General features: G+C 30.1%; 2 protein-coding genes across 3 annotated transcripts; one reads left to right on the forward strand and one right to left on the reverse strand.

Moving 5' to 3' along the window:
- Nucleotides 1-485: 485 nt before the first annotated feature.
- LOC113852429 (ribonuclease TUDOR 1-like) lies at nucleotides 486-7,013 on the reverse strand. Of its 2 annotated transcripts, XM_027482694.1 has the most exons (18): nucleotides 6,808-7,007; nucleotides 6,324-6,493; nucleotides 6,128-6,202; nucleotides 5,905-6,018; nucleotides 5,705-5,809; nucleotides 5,040-5,246; nucleotides 4,736-4,945; nucleotides 4,551-4,658; nucleotides 3,917-4,087; nucleotides 3,634-3,831; nucleotides 3,191-3,556; nucleotides 2,867-3,097; nucleotides 2,604-2,792; nucleotides 2,448-2,525; nucleotides 2,171-2,365; nucleotides 1,193-1,570; nucleotides 859-1,065; nucleotides 486-716 (listed from the first exon to the last, which is right to left on the reverse strand). In XM_027482694.1, exons 2-17 carry the CDS (start codon nucleotides 6,480-6,482, stop codon nucleotides 871-873), a joined length of 2,979 nt encoding a protein of 992 aa, XP_027338495.1. In that variant the 5' UTR covers nucleotides 6,483-6,493; nucleotides 6,808-7,007; the 3' UTR covers nucleotides 486-716; nucleotides 859-870. The 2 variants fall into 2 exon arrangements, with proteins under 2 accessions (XP_027338495.1, XP_027338494.1); XM_027482693.1 differs by having other exon boundaries at nucleotides 600-1,065; nucleotides 6,808-7,013.
- A 17,625-nt stretch (nucleotides 7,014-24,638) lies between these two features.
- LOC113852905 lies at nucleotides 24,639-25,402 on the forward strand. Its single transcript, XM_027483304.1, has one exon. The coding sequence runs from the start codon at nucleotides 24,771-24,773 to the stop codon at nucleotides 25,113-25,115; it is 345 nt and encodes a 114-aa protein (XP_027339105.1). The 5' UTR covers nucleotides 24,639-24,770; the 3' UTR covers nucleotides 25,116-25,402.
- The last annotated feature ends 338 nt before the right edge of the window (nucleotides 25,403-25,740 follow it).

Raw genomic sequence — 25,740 nt, forward strand, 5'->3', positions numbered from 1 at the left:
TTTATAAATTTATTTCGCATAAGATGAATAATTATTAACTTCAAAACAAATTATTATGTTTTCATTTTTTTTTTCTTATAATATACGCACAAGTTCATCCAAACTTGGGGCCCAGTGGAATGAATAAGACTTGACTTCTGCTGATGATGTATAGGGTAGAAAGCACGTGGTGTCCGGTTCGGAAACCACATCGGCTGGCATTCGGGAATTACTCATGCATGATGTCAGGGGCTGATCTACAAGCTAGAAAGTTAGAGCATGATGTCTGCGGCTGCAGTTAACCACCACCGCACGATGGCCACCTGCAACGAGAAAGTTAGAGCAAAAAATAATGATATTGCAGGTGACCAAGCTATGAGAAATGATCCATTTAAAAGGGCATCAATCCAAAGTGAGATTTGGTCTTCTTTGTAGTTGTTCTCAACGTACTATGGTAATGAGGAGATGAATGGCGACATGATTACGAGGGCAAGTAGCGTTATCGAAGTAAGTAATTGGGCCCAGTTTCTATACAATAAAAATCATCGACGAAGAAATATCTTTAAACCGAAACCAAACCACGGGCGGGAAAGGTAAGACAATTTCTTAAAAGACCAAAAGACAAACAAACAAGAATTTTAAACTACGATAAAACATCTCTGCTGTCCTCATGGTAACAAAGAACGTTGCCGCATGTACCTTATTACGACGCTATAGAAAACAATTGTCCCATCAACCTAAAGACAAAATTTAAAACGAAAAATAAAACAAAACTTACAAAGGATTACGCACGGCATTTTCTTTTTTCTCTCTAACTCAAAAATGTTCACGCCTATAACTTCAATCATTTTCTCTCAAGATGTCTATTATATAACTTACCTCGCATCATACTTATCTACGGCCACCGGTGGTGGCCTTCCTAGGAGGAGGAGCAGTGTCCTCATCATCCGACTGAATATCTCCATACTGCCACATTCCACGCCTGCTGGTCCGTGCTTCTTCCTGGAACATCTCCAAATTATCAAAAGCCAGCTGTCTTTCTTTTCTGTCCCACCTATTTCTTTTTTCTGTCCTTGCTAGCCCTTCCTGAAAATTCCACAAGAAACCTATATTCTGAGAGGTGTTTTATGGGCTTCTTATTACTATACGTGCATAGAGAATCAAAACATAAAATTTGGAAAGCGCTTGAAGCAAGTGTGAGCAGTAATATAACCTGTAGCATGGCAGCATTAACGCTGATCTCAGCATCCACAGCAACAAGTGTTACAGCAAGAATGGTCCCAGTTCCCTGCCCTTTCACTTTTCCTCCTGAAGTATCTCGCTCCTCAACTTTGGCCCTAAACTCTTTTCCACTGTTTAAAGTGAGTTCACTCAAATATTCAGCTGCTTCTTGGCCAAAATCCTCTTCTAAGTTTGGAATCTTAATGTATGCAAGGCTACACAATTGAGCAAGACCAGGTGCAGCAGAAACAGATTGATCAAGAGGCCGTAACTGACTGTAGGGTACTTCTTCTTGATTTCCATAATCAATGTAGAATACTTCAAACATGTCCTTGGGGGATTCAACTGGTCCTCGAGGTGTATTGACAACCTACACGATACAATTATGAGCAATCAGAATTAAAAAATCAACAAAATGTAACTCGGTACAACATTTCATAAGGGAAAGAGAAATTGAGGTGGAAATAGACATGGTGATCAAGTGTTTCACTGACCATTAACATCTCATCAACACTGTAAAATTGCAGGAAATTGCAAAAAGTGGTCGAAAAGAACAAGTGCATGGGGTGTGTTGGTCATATACATTGAAATATCGGTCAAAATTATGTTCTAACAGGAAAAAAATATATATAGATCATTAATCTGGTATAACAATGTAAACTCTAGGAGCTTGCTTTAAATATGCAAAGGAATTCATAAACAGAGACATGAAAATGCACAATATTGGTGGAATATCAACCTAAATACTCATCAAGAAACCTAGATAACAAATCAATAACAAAGGAGCGGGAGAAGCAGCCAAGGATTTAGAAAAGAAAAACAATGATAAAGAAATATGTCTCCTTGACCCAATCATCAAGTGATACATTCTTCATCAGCCCCTATGTAATGATCACATTTTTCATCTATAGAATTGCAATGCCTAGATCAGTACATAGGGAAGGCGGAAAAATCTTATGTTGGAACTTACCATTGCCCGATACCATGACTTGTCAGCATGAAAATAACAAAGGACTATGTCTCCCTTCTTAGGATTGAAAGCACCAACAACCGGAGCATCCTTCAGGTTCAAAGAAGAAAGCTGTTGCTGAATGGATGCAATCTTTTGATCTCCAACAGTCTGGACATAGAATTTACCACCACCTACGACTTCCGTAACGATTACCTACCAATGTATAACAATGGTATAAGTTGTTCATCATTTTTTAACACAAAAGGGGTCATTAGTGAAATAGTATCCTAAACACCTTAAGCACTTCTTGCTGTTTGTTTTCAACTGTTGCACCATTAGATACTTCCTCCCCTTCAACAAAATTCTCCCAGATCTGCAAACAATTCACTTTAGAATAGTAACAGGGAAAGAATAGTGATAATCTAAACATGGATGGGGACCCCATTCTTACTTTCAGCTTTTGCCTCTTAGCAGATTGTTCAGCTTGGTCCAGAAGGTGAAATTCAGGAATTCTGTCACTGCCAAAGGTGGTTTGAAGCTTTGCGAGACCAGCTTCAAGTAGTGTAATTGCTACATTGGTCCTTGATTCCCATAAGGATCCCAAGAAGGTTCCAGTTCTATCAACAGTTTCAACTTCTATCTGCAAACATAAAAAAATTTAATAAAAAATAAGGGTGATAAAGAAATCTTAAGTTCAGAAAGGAATTGGTTTACCTCAACATCTCTCTGCATTATCTTTCGCCTCGTCAGTGCAATTGCTTCATCAGAATATGGCTCGTCACGACCAGGACACCTGACCCCGGAAAATGAGAAAGCGATGCTGCAAGTTTCTTTTGGAATCAACAATTTGAAACGATGGCCGCTGAGAACATATTCCACAACAGCAGGAACTTTTCTACTCCGGTGCAGGAAAGGCAAGAAGTCTCTGGCTTTCTTGGCTGATGCCTAATATGAATCAAAACGAAACAGTTACATATTTGAGTTATAAAATAGCTTTTGCAGCAGAATAAAATGAGGTGTAATTATAATTTGTCTCACTGTGGTCAAGTCAGTTATATGCATCACTGGTGGATCCTTGGCAGAATGGATGCCTTTCCTTCCAGAAATGGCACGTGATTCAGCAGAAAGAAGAGCATCATAATAATTAGATCTCTCTTCAAAGTCACGATGTCTAATGACAGTTCCAAAGCCACGGCCAACTACCAATTCAGCAATATTCACCCCAGTTTGCTGACTTCCAGCTGCTGGAGTAGATGACAGGGTATCATCATTGTCAACCTTTGCCGTGGACAATAAGAAGACTGAACCAAAGTCCATTACTCTAGAATCAGCAGCTGCTACTGATGAAACTACAGATCCATCTGTGGGAGCAACCTTTCTAGAATATTCCATTTGAACATTCACCTGAAAAATAGCAGCCAATTATAACCAATTTTTCAGCAATGATATTAAAAGATAAGTGTCATAAGAGATTTTCATACTTGACGCCCAATGAGGCGGGTTCTTAAGAACTCCTTTGCTTCACGGGCATAGGGGGCAGGTTTTTCGTCTCGACGAGGATTGCCCATCTTTGGACACCTAATACTAGAAAGGTTAACTCGCCTCTCAGCTAGTGGACTACCATATGGAATGGAATCATCGGCAACAATGACACAATCTCCACTCACAACCTCAACCACCTGTAAGGCTCAAGTTAAAATGTTATATGCCTGTATTACTGACAATGGCTATTTGGCTTCTGTAAATGATTTAGCAATGTTTTACCTTTCCAGTAAAATTCTGATTATGAATTGCCTTTGAATTTGAAGGAGGTGGTACATAGTTTGTCCACATCCTTAACCTGCTTTTCTTAGCCTGCAGTTCTGCATTCTTCAGCCTCCGCTTTGCCTCTTCTTCCATCATATTTGCACTCCATTCAATGTATTTAGCATACCCCTATTTCATTAAAAATTCAACGTGAGAAAGATTTACACTATATTTTGGCTTAAAATTTATTAGATTTGAAGACATGAAGAAAATGGGGGGAGAAATCAGTGATATCTTACTCCAACTACATGTCATGTAATCTAGAAATAATATTTCATTCTAACTAAAACAATGAATATAAGATGACAATGGTAAAGCATTCATACTTTATTATGTCCACTCTTTCATCAATGTTTTCTTTTTAAATCCATTTAGTTAATCAAATGCAATATTGAAATTTCTACAAGAAATGATTAATTGCAAATACAAAAGGATTAAAGCTTGTTTCAGTCTCAACTCAAATAAACCAACAAAGTAATGCTACAGTATAAAATCATGGCAGTAAACACACAAGGTCCAACAAGAATTGATTTAAAGCAAATAAATCACGATAATGTCACCCAAACAAGGTCCACTCAAGTGAGCCACATACATTTTCCACAAGCTCCAATGCCAGGTCCTTTGCTGATTCACCATCAGGATAATAGACTGACCCAATTAAATTGCTGAACTTATCGACACCTTCCAAGACAACCCGAACCTACATGCCATTTGAAATTAAAATAAATTTTCAGAAATGCAAAAACAGTATAACTTGTATAGAAGCATGTTACTTACATCTCGATTCAATACACGCATCTCAGTGAAAAATTTAGCCTCATGTGCAAACGGATCAGCTGCAGTTTCAGCAGATGTTGAAACTGCAAGTCTTTGTGCAGATGTAAGAGGGGCTCGAGGTTCCCCAGAAACATCTCCATTGGTTTCATCAGCTGTCAATTCAGGTTCAACAACAGTTTCAGATGCAGCTCTCCTTCCCATTTGTGGGGCCTAGTGTTTTTGAAGGGAAAACAATTAGTTGCCTGCATAAAAAATTATGGGAGTAAATAGCAATAGCAATAGCAACAGCATTTATTATACATACCTGAATTCCAGCAACAAAAACTTGGACAAACTGAAACTCCGGGAGCAAATAGATTCGAACAGTACTGCCATCGCGAACCTGCTCAACAATTGCCTCCATGGGTAATCCTTTGTTTGCAGCTAACAAACCCATAGCATCCAAGTTACTAGGGTCACCAATAGCAGAAGGGGGTAGATTTCTGATTGAAGCCTCAGCAGCACCAGGAACCTGCAATCACCGTAAAATCATGAGGTACACTGATGAGGGATTTCAATAAGATATACACGAATAGTGACTAAATGTCTCCAATTTTCATCGTATTCTAACATCAACCTGTCTTGACGAGTTAAATGCCAACAGAAGACGATATCTATAAATATATTGGGTAACAGAGCAATCACGTTCTGTAATTAAACATTGATTTAAAACATGAACATGCAAGTGGTCGTTTACACATACACCAGTAACTTTACACGCAATGTAAGTTGATCGACACGGCAACACATGCTTTACATCAGCAAAGATGCCCAACAGTCCAACACCATGCGCGTTGATTTCAAGTAAACCAAGTTGGCAGAACATCAACAATTTAATATCAAATTTCAATGTTCTAGTAAAAATCACACTTTAATCACAAAGCTTTTCAAAAAATTTCTCTCATGCTATAGAGGAAGACCAAAACCAACCTTGCTCCAACGGCCAAGGCCTTCTTGTTTAGCTTGCTCTTCTAACCGTAACAATTCTGCCAGGTATGGGCTCACTTCCCCTTTCTGTTGCCCCTGTTCTCTGATCTGCAAGTACAAGACAAAAGTCAGCAACGCAATTCATCAACGGATAAAATGATCCAAACGTGGTTCATTTAGATGCAAAGCACAAGGTTCCCAACCTTAACCCATCCTTGAGAAACAACCAGCATTGCAACGTTTTTGTCACCGCGAAAAACGGTTCCAAAATCTCGATTAATGGACGGCACGGTGTAGTCAACTTTGAAGGTAACCTCCTGCTCCAGAAAACACATTATGTCAGACACGTAGCAATCTTCATCAAAAGAAGACAAAACCAGAGCACTCAATTAGATCAGAGTAACAACGCTCTCTATTTCAACGCACCATCCCGATGCAGAGCTTCCTTAGAAACTCCCTACTTTCCCATGCAAAAGGCTCGTCCACACCGCCTCTACGCGCCTAGCAAATACCCAAACACAAAACACCAGAGCAATTAGCACACAGCTTTAACTTTTTCATTTAATGCATCGTTCTTGCTCCCAACTTCACATGAAAAAAAAAGTCAAATGAGTAAAATTACCAATCTAGGTGCAATTAGAGAAGAGAGAGTGATGGTCTTCTCAGGCAAAGGACCAGGTTTAGTGCTGGCAATGGCCACAATGACCAAACAGTCCCCTGAAGGAACAGCCTTCACTCTTCCCCTGTACCATCCCGTGGCCCCAGTCGCTGCCGATGCCATTCTTCAACGATCTGTAACCAAGCCAAAATGATAACAAACACAAACAAAACGACTTCCATCAACCTTCAAAGCCATTTAAAGAGCCATAAATTGGTAAAAGAAAAGTTTCGGAACATGACGTCCTGTCATTCATCATGCAATAAAAGATTTAATAAATTCAGCATAAAAAGAAAACCAGAAAAACTCAGATCCAGAATCGGAAATCGCTAGGGATCGGCGCAGGAACGAGGATTTTCAGAACAAGTGCATGAAATGTTAGGAACAACACGGATCGGATAATTAAAAACGAAATGCGATCGATCATGATCGAGTGCAGCAGCGATACCTTGAAATGGTTCACACTTCGGATCTACCTAATCTAAAAGATCTTAAACGGACGTCCAAACAGAAAATTCTGAATTCTGTGAGGTTTTCGGAATTTTGAGTGACGCGAGATGGATCCAAAGCGAGAACACGAGAGCGGCAAAACAAGAGTTTCAGGCGAAGGATCTGGGAGAATACACAGAATAAGAGAAGAAGAGAGAGAAATGTGACTTGGAAGAAGCAGGTTTATATATATACAAAGACGATAGAAAGGTGCTTCTGTAAAGTGCCCCTCCTTTTGTCGTTTAATTACGAGAATTGCCCTTTAGAATCCCTACGAAAAGAACTTCGTTATCCTAATCCATGGTCGCTAGATTTAGCTGGGGAGAAACACATAACAGCCTCCTTGATTTTAGCTGTCTATTTTTTTTATTATCCAAAGTAATATTTTTCATTTTCCTTTTAACGTAATTACGACGAGATTTTTTTTATAAGTAAAATGATATTCTAAATTCATGAAAATAGGATTTTTAATAAAATAATTTTTGAATAAAAATATGTTAAGAACATATTAAAACAATTTTATAATTTTTTAAAAAATGAAAAAACACAGTCTTAATTTTAAAAAAAATTAAAATGTAGTTTAAAAAATACAAAAGAAGCACATATAATTTTAAGTTTTCTCTTCCCCTAGCATATCATACCAAAGTTAAACTATTTATATTATACTTAAACATATAATAATAAATAAATAATTTTTTTAATATGTGTAATATTATATGGAATAAAAATTTATATAAGAAATTTTTATTAAAAATTAAAGAAGAAAATACAATTCAATGAATTAAGATTATTAAATGCTATAATTTCAATAAAATGTATTATATGTGACTTTTTATCATGTCTAATATTATACAAATTTTAAAAATTTGATAAATGAAATGTAGATATTACAATATTGAATAAACATTTTGTAATAGAATAATAAATTCTACTTTTGAGAAATATGTATGGAGAATGATAAGAATATTAATAAATAATTAATAAGTATTTTTAAATGTATGTAGTATGTACAAAAATTTAAACTTAAAATTTTTAAGAAAATTTGATTCTACTGAAATGAAACTATTTTAATAGTAATAAATAATATAAATTAAAAAAATAATTAAAATAAAAGAAATATCAAATTTTAGATATATTATCTTTAATAAAAAAAATCAAATATAACTTCTCTTTTATATTTCATAAGTGACACTAAATTAGAATGATTTAAAACTTACATATCAATTATCAATCTAGTGCGACTTACAGTTGAGTATAGTCATACTCATTATCAATTAGTTTCATACTCAAATATAAGTTGCACTTATACTAATATAAAATACTAATATAGAAGTTGTATTAGATTAATGACTTATGATTAAACACATTCGTAATTAGTATTAACACATTTCATGCTCGATAATAAGTTACTCTTAGTTTATGCAACTTAGATTGAGATACCTATTATATATTTTTTATATTTGTAAAAATTATATTTTTTAATTATTTTTTAAATTTAGAGTTTATTTTTAAGAGTTTTATATTTTAAATTTACAGTTGTTAATTATATTAATTAATATTTAATTAAATTTTTTAACACTATGCAATAAAAATATTATTTTAAAATAAATTATATTTAAAAAATATTAAATCTTTATCAGGCTACTAAACTAGTTTTGCATTATTGAACATATAGAACTTTAGAAAAAACCAGTTGAATTGGAACAAGGTGATTCGTTGGGCTATAAAAAGCACAACCTTTGTGTATTTTGGAAAAGGTTCCTTTAAATTACTGAATTTGTTTATCCAATAAAAAAATCTATTATTTAATTTTCATAAATCAATATCATCATACATTTTAAATTAAATGAATAATAAATAATATTTTACTTTCTCATTTCATAAACAAATACAGTTCAGAAGAAGTATATCCATAATATGCTGTTAATTTTAGATTAACTGCTGCAGGAAATTATCAAACGTTCCACTTGCGTGCCAATCACATGTTTAATACTAAGGGTTATTATAGTCTTTCTGCACAATACGAAGTAGGTGACTAGTAGGCGTTTATTTAAATAAAAATTTCAATTTTTTTTTTATTATTTAGGAATTGGAAATCAAACTCGGATTCGGGATATATCATTCCTTAAATCAAATTTTGGAAAAGGGAACTAAACTGCCAAAGAACACGTGAAGCTGCAAAGTTGCATAAATAGAAATGTAGCGTTGGACCCGGAAAAAAAAATGGTATTGCAGGCATAAACATTTTGTTGAAAATTTTCTTCGGAAAATTACTTATAAAAGAAGTTTTATTTTAATTTTCATTATAATTAAATTATTTGCCAACTAGATATGAAAGAGAGGTAAATTTAGTTGGCTTGAAATTGGTCCTCACATTTATTTGTAATTTTTATTTTAGTCTCTGTTAACTCTATTTTTTGTTTTATATCCCTAAATTTTTTAAAATACCCTTTCTTCGCTGGTCATCGGTATTATGTCAAATAGTAGGTGTGAAATATAATCTGGTGATAATGGACCGGTAAGGTATTTTATATAAATATAAGATACAAAACAAACAAACAAAAATTATAAGGATTAAATAAAAAATACAAGTAAATGTAAGGACTAGTTTTATATTTAAGCTAATTTAGTTTTATAAACCAAAGGAATATGTTAAATTTCAGTCATAGAAGATCCTTCAAATGATATTATATGATAGAAAAGGAGCTGACGATACTCTTAATACCAAGTTAATTTTCTTGACGAAGTTGTTGGAGAGAAGAAACCATCACGTCCTAGGCAAAGGGTCGATTTGTTGTGGAATAAGCTTACATGCATAATATATGAACATAGAGAATAGGTTTAAGGCCATTGTTCACTTGGATAAAGTCTTCAAGCGTTATGTCTCCCTTTATGTTTCGATAATCATTCTACTTAATAAGAATGTTCCTTATTAAGTTACAAGAGATTTTTTGAAATCTCTTTAAAAAAACATGATTTGAGCTTATAATTAAGCATTGAAAATAGGTTTTATACGATAAAATTTAATTTTAAAATTGATAATGTAAAAGTCACTGAAAGATCATTATAAATTATTTCACTATCTCTTAGTTCAAATTTAAATTCCATTACTACTTAAATTAACCATATTTTAAGTCATAACTGTTTGGAGATAATGGCAAATAACCTTTTGGAGATAGAGGCTAAATTGCATGAGACTCATATTGTAACTTAGACCATCTCTTGTTACTTATTTTTATTTTAATTAAATAAATTTATTGATTACGTTTTTAGTTTCTTCCAAAACATTACCAAAACTTTAAAATAGTTAACTTAAGAGGCAAGTTCCAAAACTTATATTTAAACAAATTATCTTTGTTCTTTATGGATAATGTAGCTTTCTTTATGGTTGAACTGCCTTAATATTGCTATTTAACAAGTCAATTTTGTTCTTACTTTTTATTCCAATTTTACTTATTTGATTTGTTGATAGCTTCTTCTAAACAATCGTAACCAAAGTCAAACTTTAAATACCACTTACACTTGTTAAACTATATACATGAATGTCTCGTTTGAAGAATAAACATTTTATTTAAAAACGAAATAAATAATGTTATTGTTAATTGTAGGTATGGTAAAAGAATAATCATCAATGCCAATCATATTAATTTAAAAAAGAATAAATGGTCAATTTGGTTATCAAGTTTCTTACAAAAAAGCATGGAAGACAAAACAAAAAGTCATTGTCCAGGTTTTAGTAACTAAAATGAATCATATGGTACATTGCTAAGATAATTGGAGTATATGCAATTACATGCTTTTGGATCAGTTTATAAAATTGAAACAAATGATTATGTGAGGAGCCACCATGTCGATAACAAATAGAGTCTTTCATCAATTATTTTGGTCATTCAGACAATGCATAAGTGCTTTTAATTTTTGCAAACTTTTAATATAGGTAGATGGTATATTCTTGTATGGTAAGTACTAACACACTTTACTAATTGTTACCGCTCAAGATGAAAATAATTATGTACTTCTAATTGAGTTTGCAATTGTGGAAGGAGAGACATTGTCAACATAGGAATGGTTCTTGGCTCTTATTCATTTTCATGTCACAGATAAGGCTAGTATTTGTTTGATATCTGATAGATATCAAAGTATAAAATGTGCAGTTTCTAATTCACATATTGGGTGACAACCTCTAAATGCATATCATATTTATTACATCGTCACATTGCAAGCAATTTTAATTAGTGATTCAAAAATCTAATTTTGAAAAAAGCACTAATCAAATTAGGTACGATTATTGTCAATTTTATTTATGTCCATTTAGTAGTTATTGTATAAGTTGTTTTCTGTATATCTTTAAAGTTATATGACGATTTTCTGATTCATTTAACAACATATACAACATGCAAGCAAAGATTTGAAGAAAAACTTGACGAGTTTTAAAATGAGTCAGAGGACATTAAGACCTAGATTGATTGCATCTCCAAAGAAATATGGACTTACGCTTATGACCATAAAAGTAGACGTTATGGCCATATGACAACCAATTTATCTAAGGCTATTAGCAAAATATTGAAATGTGCAAGGAACTTGCCAATAACTGCAGTGGTAAAATGTACATATGGACATTTAGTTGAGTATTTTGTTAAGCGTGGTGAAGAAGCAACAAAGGAGCTTAACAATGGTAATAGGTTTTGTCATAAATTAATGTAACATATGAAAAAAAAATCAATAAAAAACGTCTTCACATCAAGTTTAACGATATGACATACAAAGATTTGAAGTAGAAGAGATTAATCTAGTTACCCAACGAGGTGATAATAAGTGGACTCTTATATTAGACAATCGATTTTGTGAATATGGAAAGTTTTAGGTGTATCGATTTTCATGCTCACATGTCATAGTAGCTTGTGCATCAGTGAATATTGGTTATTGGCAATAGGTTGATCTGATTTATTCAGTGCAATATGTTGTAAATGCATACTCATATGATTGGTGACCTCTTAGAAATGAAAGCAACATACTAACATCCAACAAATGGAAGTTAGTCCTTGACGAGCAAAAAGAAAGGAGAAAAGATCGACCAAAGTCTACACGTATTAGGAATGAAATGGATTGGGTGGACTCTCAACCTTGTCAACAATGTAGTTTGTGTAAACATATTAGTCACAACCAACATCATTGACCAAGGAAAAATTAACATGCTTGACAATATAGGCTATAAATTGTGTTGTAATAGCATTACTATCTATGTAATTTAGTATTTAATGGTAGTAGGTATGTTGTGTTGTATGAGTACTTCATTGTGTTACGTATGTTAAAAATTTTAAGATGTATGAAACAACTACAAACAAGTCATTTTATAAATAAAGTATCTAGTACACAAAGTATAGTCATAAAAACACATTTTAAAAAAAAACTATATAAGTAAAACCACTGCTATAGCCTCTGCTAATCATGGTCCTGATGTGGAGTGAGGATGCAATGACGAGGTCGATCTCTAGCCTCTCGATGAGGATTACGTCACACATCATGCTGGCCAGGATTAACAGCCGCTACAAACTAGGCATTAACCACAGAAGGCTCTAGTACTATTTGAGACAATGGACCTAGTGCAAATGACGTAAATAATGACAAATCATATGGAAGGGGGTCATAAAATGATGGAAGTCAGGAACATAGTCCTCTCCACTACTAAACAAAGACTCAGAATGTGTGGTAGATTATGATGAGTGAAAGTACGAACTCTGTGTAGACTAAGAAGAGAGAAATGGCACTTGGGGAGGGACATAATAGACATTGTCTGCTCTAACTGGCAGAGGGAGTATAGACCATGTTGCAGCTTGCACCTGTCTCCTCTGTCATTGCAAACCTCTCCCTTCTTTATGTCTCTCAGGCTATCCAAGATCAATATGTGTATCTTCAGTGTGTCCACTCTGAACTGGTTGGTTAACTAATGATGATGATTCTAAGATACAGGCCTATTCACTTTGTAGTGATAGCATGATTTGGCATAATGTGCACAGCTTATCAAATGTGAATGGTTGTTAGCCATCAGTAGCCAAGTAGTATGTCTTCTCATGTGCATTTCCCTGTAATGCATGACCGTATGTAAAGTGTTGATTAAAAATTACATAATTTCATACTTTAAACAAATATACATCGTTATATATTTGATATAACTACAATTACATACCAGGAGTGAAAAAATAATAGCATATCTTGTCATTCAACGTATAGTATGAGTGATATACCACCACATGTACTCCAAATTGGAACTAATTAATCCAATTTGTGGGTCGTTGTTGAAAACCCAACCATGGCGCCACTTCCATAAGGCTAATATGTGTCTAAACTTTTCATTCCAATTCTCCTTAGTCTTACATCTGAATGTGATGTCATGTAATGCATCACGTTGGTATGGATCACAAGAAATGTGTTGCACCATCCCAAACTGACGCATAACACGATTTGGTTGGTGTCACTCACAAATCTGGATGCAAATTAGGAGTACTACTAACCTTCAAACGTTGATCCTTTTTAGGTCAATGGGGGGCAATGCTGACAATAATTGTTGACTATAAGGCTATCATACGATCTAAAAATATAATCAACATAATTAATTTAAATAGCAATGATATTAATTAGAAATTATTTATGACAGAAAAATAAGTCATACCTCATCACTTTTAAAATGATCAAGATTATATCTATAATATGCAACATTCTTCTTCTCCTTTCTAGGCACCCCATTTATTAACCACTTAAACTTTAACAAAATTTTAAAAGCTAATATATTAACATTAATTATTTAATAATAACAATGAAAAAAAATGTTATAGTATGCATACCTAACACCATAAAGAAGATCATGTCGTAAATGTGGAGGATTAGGAGGATTCAAACATGGGAACCTATCACATGCCCACATAACCAACAATGGAGTTAAACCTCTAATGGAGAAATTAACTTTTACCTTTTGATTTCTCAGATAATAATACAGCACAAATACTATTATTTTAAGGAGAAATTTTTCATAATCATTCCCCCAGTTTCCCTTGCACAACGTTAATGGAGAAAAAATAGGACAGGAAGAAGAAGTCGCTTGCAGCGCCCATTCCCACAAGGACATGTGTCATCATCTAAACGAATACTGTCCAAGATGGGACGATAGCTCAGTCGTTGGGTTAGATTCGATACTTGTTATGATCATGACACATGGCGCATTTTCCCCTAGCCATCCATTTCAAAATAGTATTGCCTATGACACGTGTTTTGTACGTGTCTGGTCTAGTATCTATTATCCTAGTTTGATAGTGCATTAAAATAATAATAATAAAAGCTTGCTATCGTCCATGCATAGGCAATACTATTAATGACATGGCAAAAAACAACACCAATAGAGAAATAGTTTACCCAGTACCCTATTTTTGAAGTTAGTTTTAAAAAATATATTATTTGAATAAAAAAAGCCAATAAAAAGAAAAAACTTTGACTTCATTGTGGAGAAAATTCAACATAGACTTGCTAATTAGAAGTCTAATTTCCTTGAAAAAATTGATAAATAACCATCAAACATACCTTATATGAAAGAAGCGCATATATAAATTTTTAATTAATCTGAGAACTTCTTGGAATTATAATTTTAAAAATTGAGTCTCAATTTATACAAATTTAAAATTATTTATTCAAATTGATGTTAAGAGAGTTTTATATTTGATATTGTAATTTTTTTCTTTTATTTATTTTAATTTTTTATAAAAAAAAAAAAGCTCCAATACATTTAGAGACAGAGGAAGTAAACATTAAAAATCTCTAAAGTGATAAATAGGGCAACAATATCACCATTTACGAGAATTACTACAGTAGTTTGTTAACAAATCGTCTTCTATTTATTTTACAGAAGTTTTGCTGGATTAATTGAATAATCATGGCCTACATGAATAAAAATGTGAGTTGCGCGATTTTTTATTTTATTCAATCATGATTTATGTAAGAACACATGAACTTATCACCAAACTTACAAAACCTTAAAATTAAGGAAGTTTTACCTTTTTTATTTCGACATTTTTTATTAGTAGTTTTTCATTTTGATTTAAACATGAGAAAATATACGTGTTATAAAAATTAAAAGAAAAAACTTAATGGCAATATATTAATTTACATAAATTTAAATCTATTGCCAAATCAAATCTAATCTAATCAGGCCTTTTGAAGTTAAGTCATCTTTTGTACAAACTACTAACTTTAGCTGGATTCTTTGGTAGACGCACATTTATAACTTTACGTTGACTTATCATCGTTTCCGTCTTCATGCAACCAACTTGCTTTTGCATTTTACTCACAACCCATTGTGGGAGTGTGGAGACTGATGACCTCAAATTTAATGTTATATATTGTACGATTAATTATGATATTTTTATTGAATAAAAATTATGTTTTTCTTTATATAAAAAGAAGTCCACTAGATTAATTGGATTGATCCCGTTGTATGATCTGTTTAGGGAAATCCACTACCGTGTGGTTTATATGCTGTTAGTTTCCACAAAGAAACACTACATCAATAAAGCAAAAAGCTGTACCTCAAGATCAAATCACTGAAATCAGTGGAAGAAAATATCAAATCCGATATCATGTAGCATTCTAGACGAACTATTGGCTTTGCCCACTTGTCGTCAAGTGGCATTTTCCATTTAATGGATCTTTCATTATGATTAGCTAGCTCAAAGCGTCCCTATCACTACAAGTCCATTTATACTCATGTTACATGTTCCAGTGGAAGAAGTTTGTTTATTTTACAGTTGTGGAAAATTTTTAAAAAATGTTTTTAAGATACTTTTTAACATGTATTCTCTCTAACCTTATTTATAGAAAAGAAAAGATTAAATCACTGTATAAAAAAATAATTAATTTAGTTATATTTTTATAAATATAAATTTTATTTTAAAAATATTTATAATATTAAATTATATAAATAATGTAGTCATTATCTTGTAAATATATATTTAATAATAAAAAATTTAACAATTAATATATTTTAAATATATCAAGATCAAAAAAATACTCAATTTTGTGTTATAAAAAAGATAAAAGAAAATATTTTATTATTGATTCATATTTTAAAAGATAGAGTATTAGTTGCATTGTAAGTTGATCGTTTTTAAAATATTTATTTATTTTTATAATTTACTAATTAAAAATAATATATTAAAGAGTTCAAAAGAATCATTAAGGTGATTTTGCATGTATTTTTTTTAATACAAAATAGCATTTTCTAACGGACTGATTTCAAAGTATATATATATTCAACTCCGTTTGAGAAGAAAACAAACAAGACCAGTAAAATCTCATTGAAAATGTTGTTTTAATTATATATATATATATTATTACACTGATTTAAGTATAAAAATTCTTATACTTACCTTTCATTTAACTCATATTTAACAGTTAATAAAATAATAAATTATAATTTATTAAATTTAAATTAAATAAAAAATTTAAATAAAATTTAAAATTTTTTAAACTTATATCATGAGAAAATATTATCCTATATATATATAATACATTAAGTAAAAAATTTCATTTATGAAAGTGTAAATAGAATAAATTTTATCATAAACATTTATAATATATATATATATATATATATTTATATTTATATTATTTAATAAATTTTAATAAATTATTAGATTAATCAATTAAAGTGTTAAAATATTTTTTTAAATAAACTACTAATTTTTACTATAAAATTCGAATATAAAATGCTTCTTCAATTCTCATAATACAGTAAAATTTACCTTAATCTATTTGTATACTATTTTTTCAAGCTTTTTGGGTAAGAATATCAACTAAGAAATTTAAATTTAAAAATTATATATATGTATATATATATATATATACATATATATATATATATATATATATAATTCTTGAATTAGTAATAAAAAATATTGATTAATATTTTTTGAGTATTTTTTATATAAAAATTACAAAATATAGTATTTTGAAAATTTTATGAAGTGGCATATTTTAGGTACTTTATTTTTTTTTATTTTTAAAAAATAATCATGGACAAGTTTTAACTTTTTATAATTTTTTTTTAATATTGTTTTGAAAATTTTTGAAATTTGGTAACTAAAAATTTTCAGTGATGATTTTGGAATTTCAAACTTCTATAATTTGTTTTCTTAAAACACCTATTTTGATATATTTTTTAAAAATTTCATATATAAAAGAATTAATCCAATTTTTTTAATATTTCATAAATTCACTTATTGTTGTCAGCTGCAAGTCATTAAAGGGCGCAACATGTGACGCCACACTTGTATTATTATTATTATTATTGGTCTACATGAAAACGCGTGTTATAGTGATCGTGAAAGAGAAGTGGGGTTATCAAACCTCAGTTCATACCCTCTGCAGTCATAGAGCGCAACATGTCAAATTTATCTTATGAGAAAGATTAACATTGATATTTTTAACATTTTTTCTCCTACACCTTAAAATTATATCTTTTTTTTTTAATTACACTACTTATCTCACTTTTTTTCCCATTTATCCCTTATCGTATTTTTTATATTTTATTCTAATTATATTTTTGTCTTTTTCAAATTCATCCCACACTGTATTGTGCATTACCAAGAGTTGGGCGCGATGGTGTTGCTCCTCTGTGCGGGATCAGATTACAAATTGAAGCCATGTATTCATATCAGTAATGCAATTCAAACAAATCAATAACACGTATGAGTCACTCATATAAAGGAAAGTGTAATATATCTCTAAGCACATTATGACCTGTAATTGATAAAATCAATCATGTTCTTAAATGGACTTTGGAGACAATCCAATATGAGCATGAATTGATTATAAAAGAAGGGGGAAAAAAAGTGAATGCATCCATGGAAGAGAATGAGAACTCTGAACACGAATTGCTGAGGTAATCATTTACCAATGATCCAGAGACAAGTTTTCGCCCTGCAGGATTCAACCTGTAATAAATTATCTGTTTGTTTAACATCTAAACAGTTTATTTTCGATATACAAAATCAAGTTTTGTAATACGTTTTTTCAAAAGAAAAATTAATCCAACTCAAACCCACGCTTCTATGCCACGAGAAAACGCGTGTTGTTATTATTATTATTTATAATATTTAAAAATGATATATTCTTTATTAATCTATTTAAAGGTTAAGTCTATTATTAATCTCTTGAAGTAATTTGCTTTTAACTACTTTGACTTACGTTGACTTACATTATTTTTGTGTTTGGAAATGAGTTAAGGCACGAAATATTCTCATGTTTAATCCAACACTATTTTGCTCAGCGTTAACTGTGAAGGTACTTTTAAAGCTTCTGAACACAAAATTTTACTAATTTCATAACCACAAAGGTTAGCACATTGATTGAGAAAAAAGACAAAGCTGTGGTTTTTGAGTGTGTGAATGAAGTTATGGTTTTCAACGGATCGGAATTCAGTCCGAATTTTGCTGAGAATTGAGTAAAATTTTGCACCTTCGTTTAAGCGAACAATTTTTTACTTAAACTAAAATGCAAAACAATGTCTAATAGCCCGATAGAAAGAGCCGTCTCAACATAATTAAAGATGACAGTTGAAATTTTTTTTATTAAAGATGATTAAATAAAATAACACTAAAATACTGCCCACCGTACCAGAGTACAAAAAAAAAATTTCTAATTTATGTAATATTACACATAATAAAAATTATATATAATACATGTTATTAAAAATATAAAATTTGATGTTATTTAATATTATATTTTTAATAAAAAATATTTTTAATTTTTACTATATATAATATTGTACAGATTAAAAATTGAAGAAAAAAAAGGTAAAAAGCTGTAGGCAGGTTAGGTGCTCTCTGATCTCTCTTTATCTTCCTTTACCTCTCCGTTCAAGGGTTTATTTATTTATTTATTTATTTTAAAAGTTTAAGATGTTATAAAAAAAATATTTTTAGATATTTTATGTATTTTTTTGTAATTATAAGAAAAAAAATTCCTTTGTAAAAGATAGTTATGATTTTAACTCTCTTTAGAAGCTATCACTTAAAGTAATTTTTTTTTTAAATAATTAAAAAAATGTTCTTTTAAAATTCTAACAAATGCAATGTAAGATTTAAAAAATTGATATTTTATGAACAAACACAACATAGCAAACAGACTCCAAAACTATTTGCAGTTCCTTTTACACTCTATTTGGTTTGCATTAAAAAGAAAAAAAATTGAAAAGAAATTAAATTAAATAATATATATATATATATATATATATATATATTACAGTTTTGCTAAAAGTTAAAAAAAATGTATAAAAATTGATCATTGCTCTTTTTTTTGGGAGAGAATTGAAGGAGATGAAAAAAAATTACTTTTATTCAACAAAATTGAATGTAAAAGTATTATTGAGTAAAGGAGAATTGTTACTCAAAGTAAGTTTAAATATCTCTTAAGAAGCATTAAAATGAGTGACTACTTATTTATAGTGATACATTTTTCGCCACACAAGTAATAAATGATTAATTATGTTATATCTTATATTTATTTTGTATTTTTTTAAATTAAAAATTATCATGTAAAATATATTTTAGAAGTTGGGATAAAAAATAAAATTGTTATTATTATTAGGTCTAATATAAAATGTAGGCTTAATTATATTTTTAGTTTTTATAAAAATATCACTTTTTAATGATAAGTCTTTAATTTATTTGTTGTTAAAATTTAATTATTAACTTATTTAAAATATTAAGATTTAATTTTTATCGTTAACTTCTTTCTGTTTAATAATGAACTAAATCTCTATTATCTAATTTCTCACTGCTATGTTATTTAATTTTTTTATTTTAAATTAATATTTGTAAACAAATTTCTGAACATATTTTAAATATTTGTATAAAAGTCTTCAAAATCTTATCACCATTCTTTCCTATTGCCATCACTGTTCCGCTTCCTCTTCCTTTACAGGTTCCAACAATGAGGAATTATAGAAGTAGTGCAAGAATAAACATCACATTAGCTCTCTTATGTTTCTTCTAATATCTAAATGGTTTGACACTAGCTTACCCAGCTTGTCTCGTTTTAATCTATCAAAATGCAAGATAATAGTTCGTTAGGTCCAAATTTTAATTTTTTTTAAAAATTAAATATTAATTTTTATTAATATAAAAATATTTTTTATTATTTATTGTAACTTTTTTAGTTAATTTTTTATGGGCCCGTTTTATTATTTATTGTAACTTTTTTATTTTTTGACAGACTGGCCGTTAGCCCACTCTTAAATGAGTCAAACTAAAAAAGTTAACCGATTTTTTAAACAAGACATGCTTAAACTAGACCGTTTATAGGCAGGCTTTTGACAAGATGTGCTAGCTCATTTTGTCACCTCTATTTAATAATATATACATAAAAAATATCTATTAATTTTATTTTACAATAACTCTAAATTGCCACCATAAATGTAATTCATTTGCTATGTCAATAAACTATATTTGCTTTTTTTATATTTGTCTTTTGTTTCTTTCTTTTTATTTCAAATGTATCATCAACTATATGTTCACTAACAGAACCTCACAAACTATATGCCTTGACAATTTCATCCATTGCTAACACATCAATATTAACTTTAAGAAGCCTTAACTCATATTCAAAAATTGATTTAGGGTCAGGCTAAAACACATTAACAAGTCTATAATATCTAAGAGTTGATGTGAATTTGGTAAAGCTAAATACATCAATCAAGTCTTCTTCACTATCACCCCAGACATTCATCTTACCTCACTTGTCAGTACTATTCTCCCCTTCTTCAATTACAAACTTTCTGTGTAATGCTCTTGAATTTCTATGTATTGCATAATTACACTAATCGAATAAGGGATATAACAATAATTTAATTATTACAATATTTATTTAAACTATTATTAAAATTAATAATTAATTATTATACATATTGTGTTTAATAAGAGGCCTCCTTCACAGTGTCATCACATAAGATATAAAAGTCAATATACAGAAGACGGACAATAGGGGGGCATTATAGTATATGCTTCAATAAATAAAAATTTCTATGCCAACCATTTTGTTCGAACAAACAATTGAGTACCGCATGTTCTATTACTCTCACCTACACAAACAGAAGGGTTTAAACCCAACACAAACACCAAACCTTCCATTTTTCCAAATGCTTTATTCAACACTCCCGGGAAGAAAAAAAAGCCACCATAGTCAAGTAACTCGATCCCTAACAACTCTAACATAATGCACATATCTCTTTCACTGTATAGTACATGCATTTACAATGTTAGCGTTCCTATCTTAATCCATTTGCATGTCATCATTGATTCAGTATGTCTCATTTGCCTTCAAAGTCGTGTCTTCAATTTTTCTCGTTCACTATATCTCAATTTTCAAAAACGGTATCAATTCTTCCAAAATTATTTTTTCTTCTTTTAAAATATGCTATCCTATATGAATGAATTAGCTTATGTTTCTCTCAACACATTCAACAAAATAAAATATTTTAGTATTGTATTAGTTAATGTTTCTCACACATTGATTAATGTTGTAGACTTAATTAACTGACAAATTAATGATACAATTTTAAAAATATGTTCGACTTTTGTCATTCAGTAGATTAATTTAGGGTTACTTCAACTATAAAATTACTTTTATCCAAGAAAAGGTAATTGAATTTGAAAAAAGACGGTTCTCAAGACTGTGATAATGTTTCTCAAATTAAAAAAACGTTTGAAGTTTTGCTATTTTGCAGTTCTTTTAATATTGTCAATTTAGCATGTGTTTCACGCAGCAAAGCCACAGAGTATCCGTAAATTAAACGGAATTCCTAAAATTATTATTAACTTTTGTTACTGTAAATGTTTAAGATTAATTTTAATTAATTATAAAAAGAAGTATCTTTAGAAAACATATACAATTTTTTATTCTTGAAATAATAATAAGAAAAACTTTTCATTTAAAGGTATTTAAATTTAACTAAAAACTGATGTTAACATGCTATAATATTTATGTTACAATATCATATTAAATTTTTATTAACTGTTTTTAATAAATTATTTTCCTATATAAAAGACAAAGTTATTCTTCGCAGAATGCAACTATTGTACGCTTCACCTGCTTCTGGTCGATTTACAGGTATTTGACATTTTAGCAAACAGTTACATTATTTTTTTATGTCAAATTACTTATTAAATTTATAAAATTATATTACAAATTTTAATATTTTTAACTAATAAAATATTTAGATCATTATCTCTTTCTTTAAACATAGTTTAGCGCAATTAAAGTAATAAATTTAAATTAAAAATTTTCATTAAAATTATATTAAGATGAATAATTAGTCATTTTTATATGGTATTTATATATTTTAAGAAGTTATATTTTTTTTTATTAAATTCAACATTATAAGTGGTATTTTTTTACATTTTTAATATTTTTAAAATTTTAATTCTGAAAATAGATTTGAAAATTGTTTTTTAGTTTTAAAATTATTTTAATTATTTTAATTTTTTTCCTAGAACCCCACAAAATGGAGTCTCAGATGCAGACGATAGGTCTATGCCTCGAGCCAACCCTGTAGTAAAATTAATTTCAAAAGAACTACTAAAAGATAATTTTGACATACTTAATATTAAATAATTACTAAGTTTTTATCAATAATATTTAAAACTAAAAAAAATAATTTCTGTTGAACCATAAAGAATATAAATAAGATTTAAAAGAATTTGAGCCAAACATTCAGAATAAATTTTGCTATAAAATGATATTTAAAACAAATTCTATCAAAAGAAAAAATAAAAAAAACGGTATAATTAATTAAAAATATATCATATTTTAAATACTAACAAAGCATTGTGAATTTTTTTTTTCCACAAACGCAAGAGAAAATCTTAAAGAAATATAATGAATTATCTTAAGAAAGGAAAAGGAAATTCAGTGAATGTTATTAAATAAATTAAAAACTTTACACTTGATCTTATATTAAAACGATTGTTTCACATGAAGCGAAACTTGATGTTGGTTTCTAGTTCTCAATGTTAATTGTTATGGATCCCTTCTGATGGTTTTGAACTTTTGGTTAATGCATCCTGCAGTGTGTTCTTTTTTATGTGCATGTTCAAAGTGGGAATTAGGAATCCCATACTAGACACTGGGTTAAGAAATATGATTTTGTGTTTTTCCTTTTTATAATTGAAATATGAATATTTTGAAAGTTACCTTAATATAATGTTCAACAATGTCAATACCATGCATTAACCTTACAGCCCATAGGGTTTTGGTGTTTTCTGCTGCACTGGCGGCTTATGGATTGTGGTTGTTTTCTCTTATCTCTTCATCTCTAGAGGGATTGCAAAGAAGTCAAATTGCTTCATCAAAACTTCAACGGCTTCTGGAAGAGTATTTGGGTGGTGTAATGCTCATATGCCGCCAATAAATATAAATAAAAACAACTTGTTTTGTTTTTTCACTTCCCATAGGTATTCAAAATTCGTCCATTCATTATTTAATGTTTTTTTTTTTTTTACATTTCATTAATTTTGTTATAAAATGAACAGTTAAGATTTTTTTTTTCTCTGACCGCAAAATATCAATGATACCGTCAAGATGTCCATTAACTGTACCCTTATCCTCACGACTCACAAGCGATCATTTTTTGTATAAATTCATTTTATTTCATTTATATTCGTTCTCTATAAACATTACCTGTAATATTAAGTATTTAAATTTAAGAGTCTCTATTTTAAAGAAATCTTTACTTAATGGCCACTTCTAAGTTCTAATTGGAGAATTAATCACTAAACTATTCAGTCAAACAATAAAAGTCTTTTTCCATAAAAATAATAATAATATTTCATGCTCATCATATAGATACCTCTATATATATATAAATTAATACTTGAAAGATGAGTACAATTATCTTTTGTGCATAAATAACAAAACTAAAAATCAAGCTGAAATGACTTCTTATTTATTAGGTGACTAAATCAACGACAACTTCAGATTATTGAAGCTATAAAATTGATGATATTTTTAATTTAAAGAGTTAATTTAATATTATTCTTTTAAAAAAATGAACTGATGCCATTTATTTTTAAGGGATCGAATTAATCTCATTTTATTTTTCTTCACTATCATGATTATAACCTATTGATATAAAAAGTGCAATAAAGAGGTAGAAGGCAGGTAGTGATTAACCGGGTAAGCCCCGTTTAAGCGTAGCACATAGTAATTGAAAATGCAGATTTCTTTTTCCGATAGCAACATGTTTTATTGAATAAAATTGTTTTGGGTGAGTTATAAAATGTTCAGGATAATTTGGTAAATGCTCGACACTTAAAGGGCTCATTATGAAAAAGTCTTTCTTTTGAGCATTATGAATATAATAATCTTGCTTATTTTCAACTTGGTGACATGTTTCAGTTATCCATTTCATCCACGAGCCTTTTCTAGCATGTTGAATAATCTTCTTTTCCTCTGGTGACGATTTCAATAATTTGTTACATAATTAAAATTACCTTTTATGCAAGTTCAGGAAAACTATTGTACAAAAATAATCTTCATAGTTAATCATGAAAAAAGTATAACAACTAGTCCAATCCTCAAGACACTCGCAGCCTACCACGTTACTAGTTCCTGTTTGGGTGGCTAAAAAGGGCCTGCGTTGCTTTGTCTCTTGCTCGTCAAAGTCAAACACTATATTCATATGTCAATAAATATTTTGATTCTAAATAGAAAGAAAATAATAATAATAATAATAAAAAGAAACCCACCTAACCCAGCAACTTCCTGGTTCCTAAAATCCTCCATTCGGAACATTTTTCTTCTTTATATTCCTTGTTTCCTTTTATCACCCACCATTCCTCAAAGGGGTGAAAAAGCATTAGTTAGAGAACATAGTCATAGATGGAGGGTCTTCTGCCTCTGTTTTACAAAGCAATCAAGAAAAACAAAACACGACGACAATACGAGTGTCTTTCATCAGGAGCTGCTCTAAGCTACAACATCAGCATGGCCGAGATCTACCCTCAAACTCAGGACCATGCCCTTCAGAATCACACACCTCATACCCAGAAAGTGCCACGTCATTATGCAGATCATAAAATGGGTCACCGACGATATAATTCTGTTGGAAATTTCGGGGTTGGTTTCCAATCACCTCAGATGAGAGCAGGTGTTGGTTCTCCCAGTTCAACCAAACTCGTCAGGTTTAGGAGTCAGAGAATGTTTTCATGTATAACCGGTGTCTAAGGTGCGTGTAAACACTCATGTTGTGATTCATTTGGTGTAAAGAGTAAAGACAACGTTGTGGTCTTAATCAAATGATGTTGCGATTCTTAATTTGTTCTATGTCTTAATTAGTTGTGTATATTGAAAATTAGTACTATAGTGTTTCTGGCGTCGGTGATTCTTTGCCTCATTCGTCATCTTTGAAGCTCTTTGCTGGGTTCAGGGGCAAGAATTGTTAAGCTAAATTTTAAAGAAAAATATCATATCTTTAAAGAGCTTTATATATATATATATATATATTCTCCACGCGGAAGATCTGCCTTTCCTCGTGTTTTAGCTCGCGGGTAGGTTGCTGGCATTCACTGTCTTTTGCAGGTGAAATAATTTAAATTTGTCTTTTATGGGCAGAGATGAGATTCGAAATTGTGATCAAACGATCACTAAACCTTGGGAGTAAGCGGAAAGTTAGTCCACCAAAGTGAGTACGTTTGTTTTTAAAATTAAAAACAGTTTTCTATTTTTAAAAATAAAATATAATATAAATTTTTAAAATTTATATTATATTTTATTTTTAAAAATAGAAATTTTTTTCAAAAAGAAATAAATATACTCTTTGTATTTTGTTTTAGAATTTTTTTACTTTTAT

Source organism: Abrus precatorius, unplaced genomic scaffold, assembly GCF_003935025.1.
Source record: "Abrus precatorius isolate BTA unplaced genomic scaffold, Abrus_2018 Scaffold10, whole genome shotgun sequence".
Lineage (NCBI taxonomy): Eukaryota > Viridiplantae > Streptophyta > Magnoliopsida > Fabales > Fabaceae > Abrus > Abrus precatorius.

Bases quoted from the DNA above. Each gene is read 5' to 3' on its own strand.
- LOC113852905 (XM_027483304.1), top strand. From the start codon at position 24,771: ATGGAGGGTCTTCTGCCTCTGTTTTACAAAGCAATCAAGAAAAACAAA.
- LOC113852429 (XM_027482694.1), bottom strand. From the start codon at position 6,482: ATGGCATCGGCAGCGACTGGGGCCACGGGATGGTACAGGGGAAGAGTG. The intron at 4,946-5,039 runs GTATGTATAATA...CAAAAACACTAG, and splicing joins TTTTTGTTGCTGGAATTCAG to GCCCCACAAATGGGAAGGAG. The intron at 3,557-3,633 runs GTATGAAAATCT...GCTATTTTTCAG, and splicing joins CCCGCCTCATTGGGCGTCAA to GTGAATGTTCAAATGGAATA.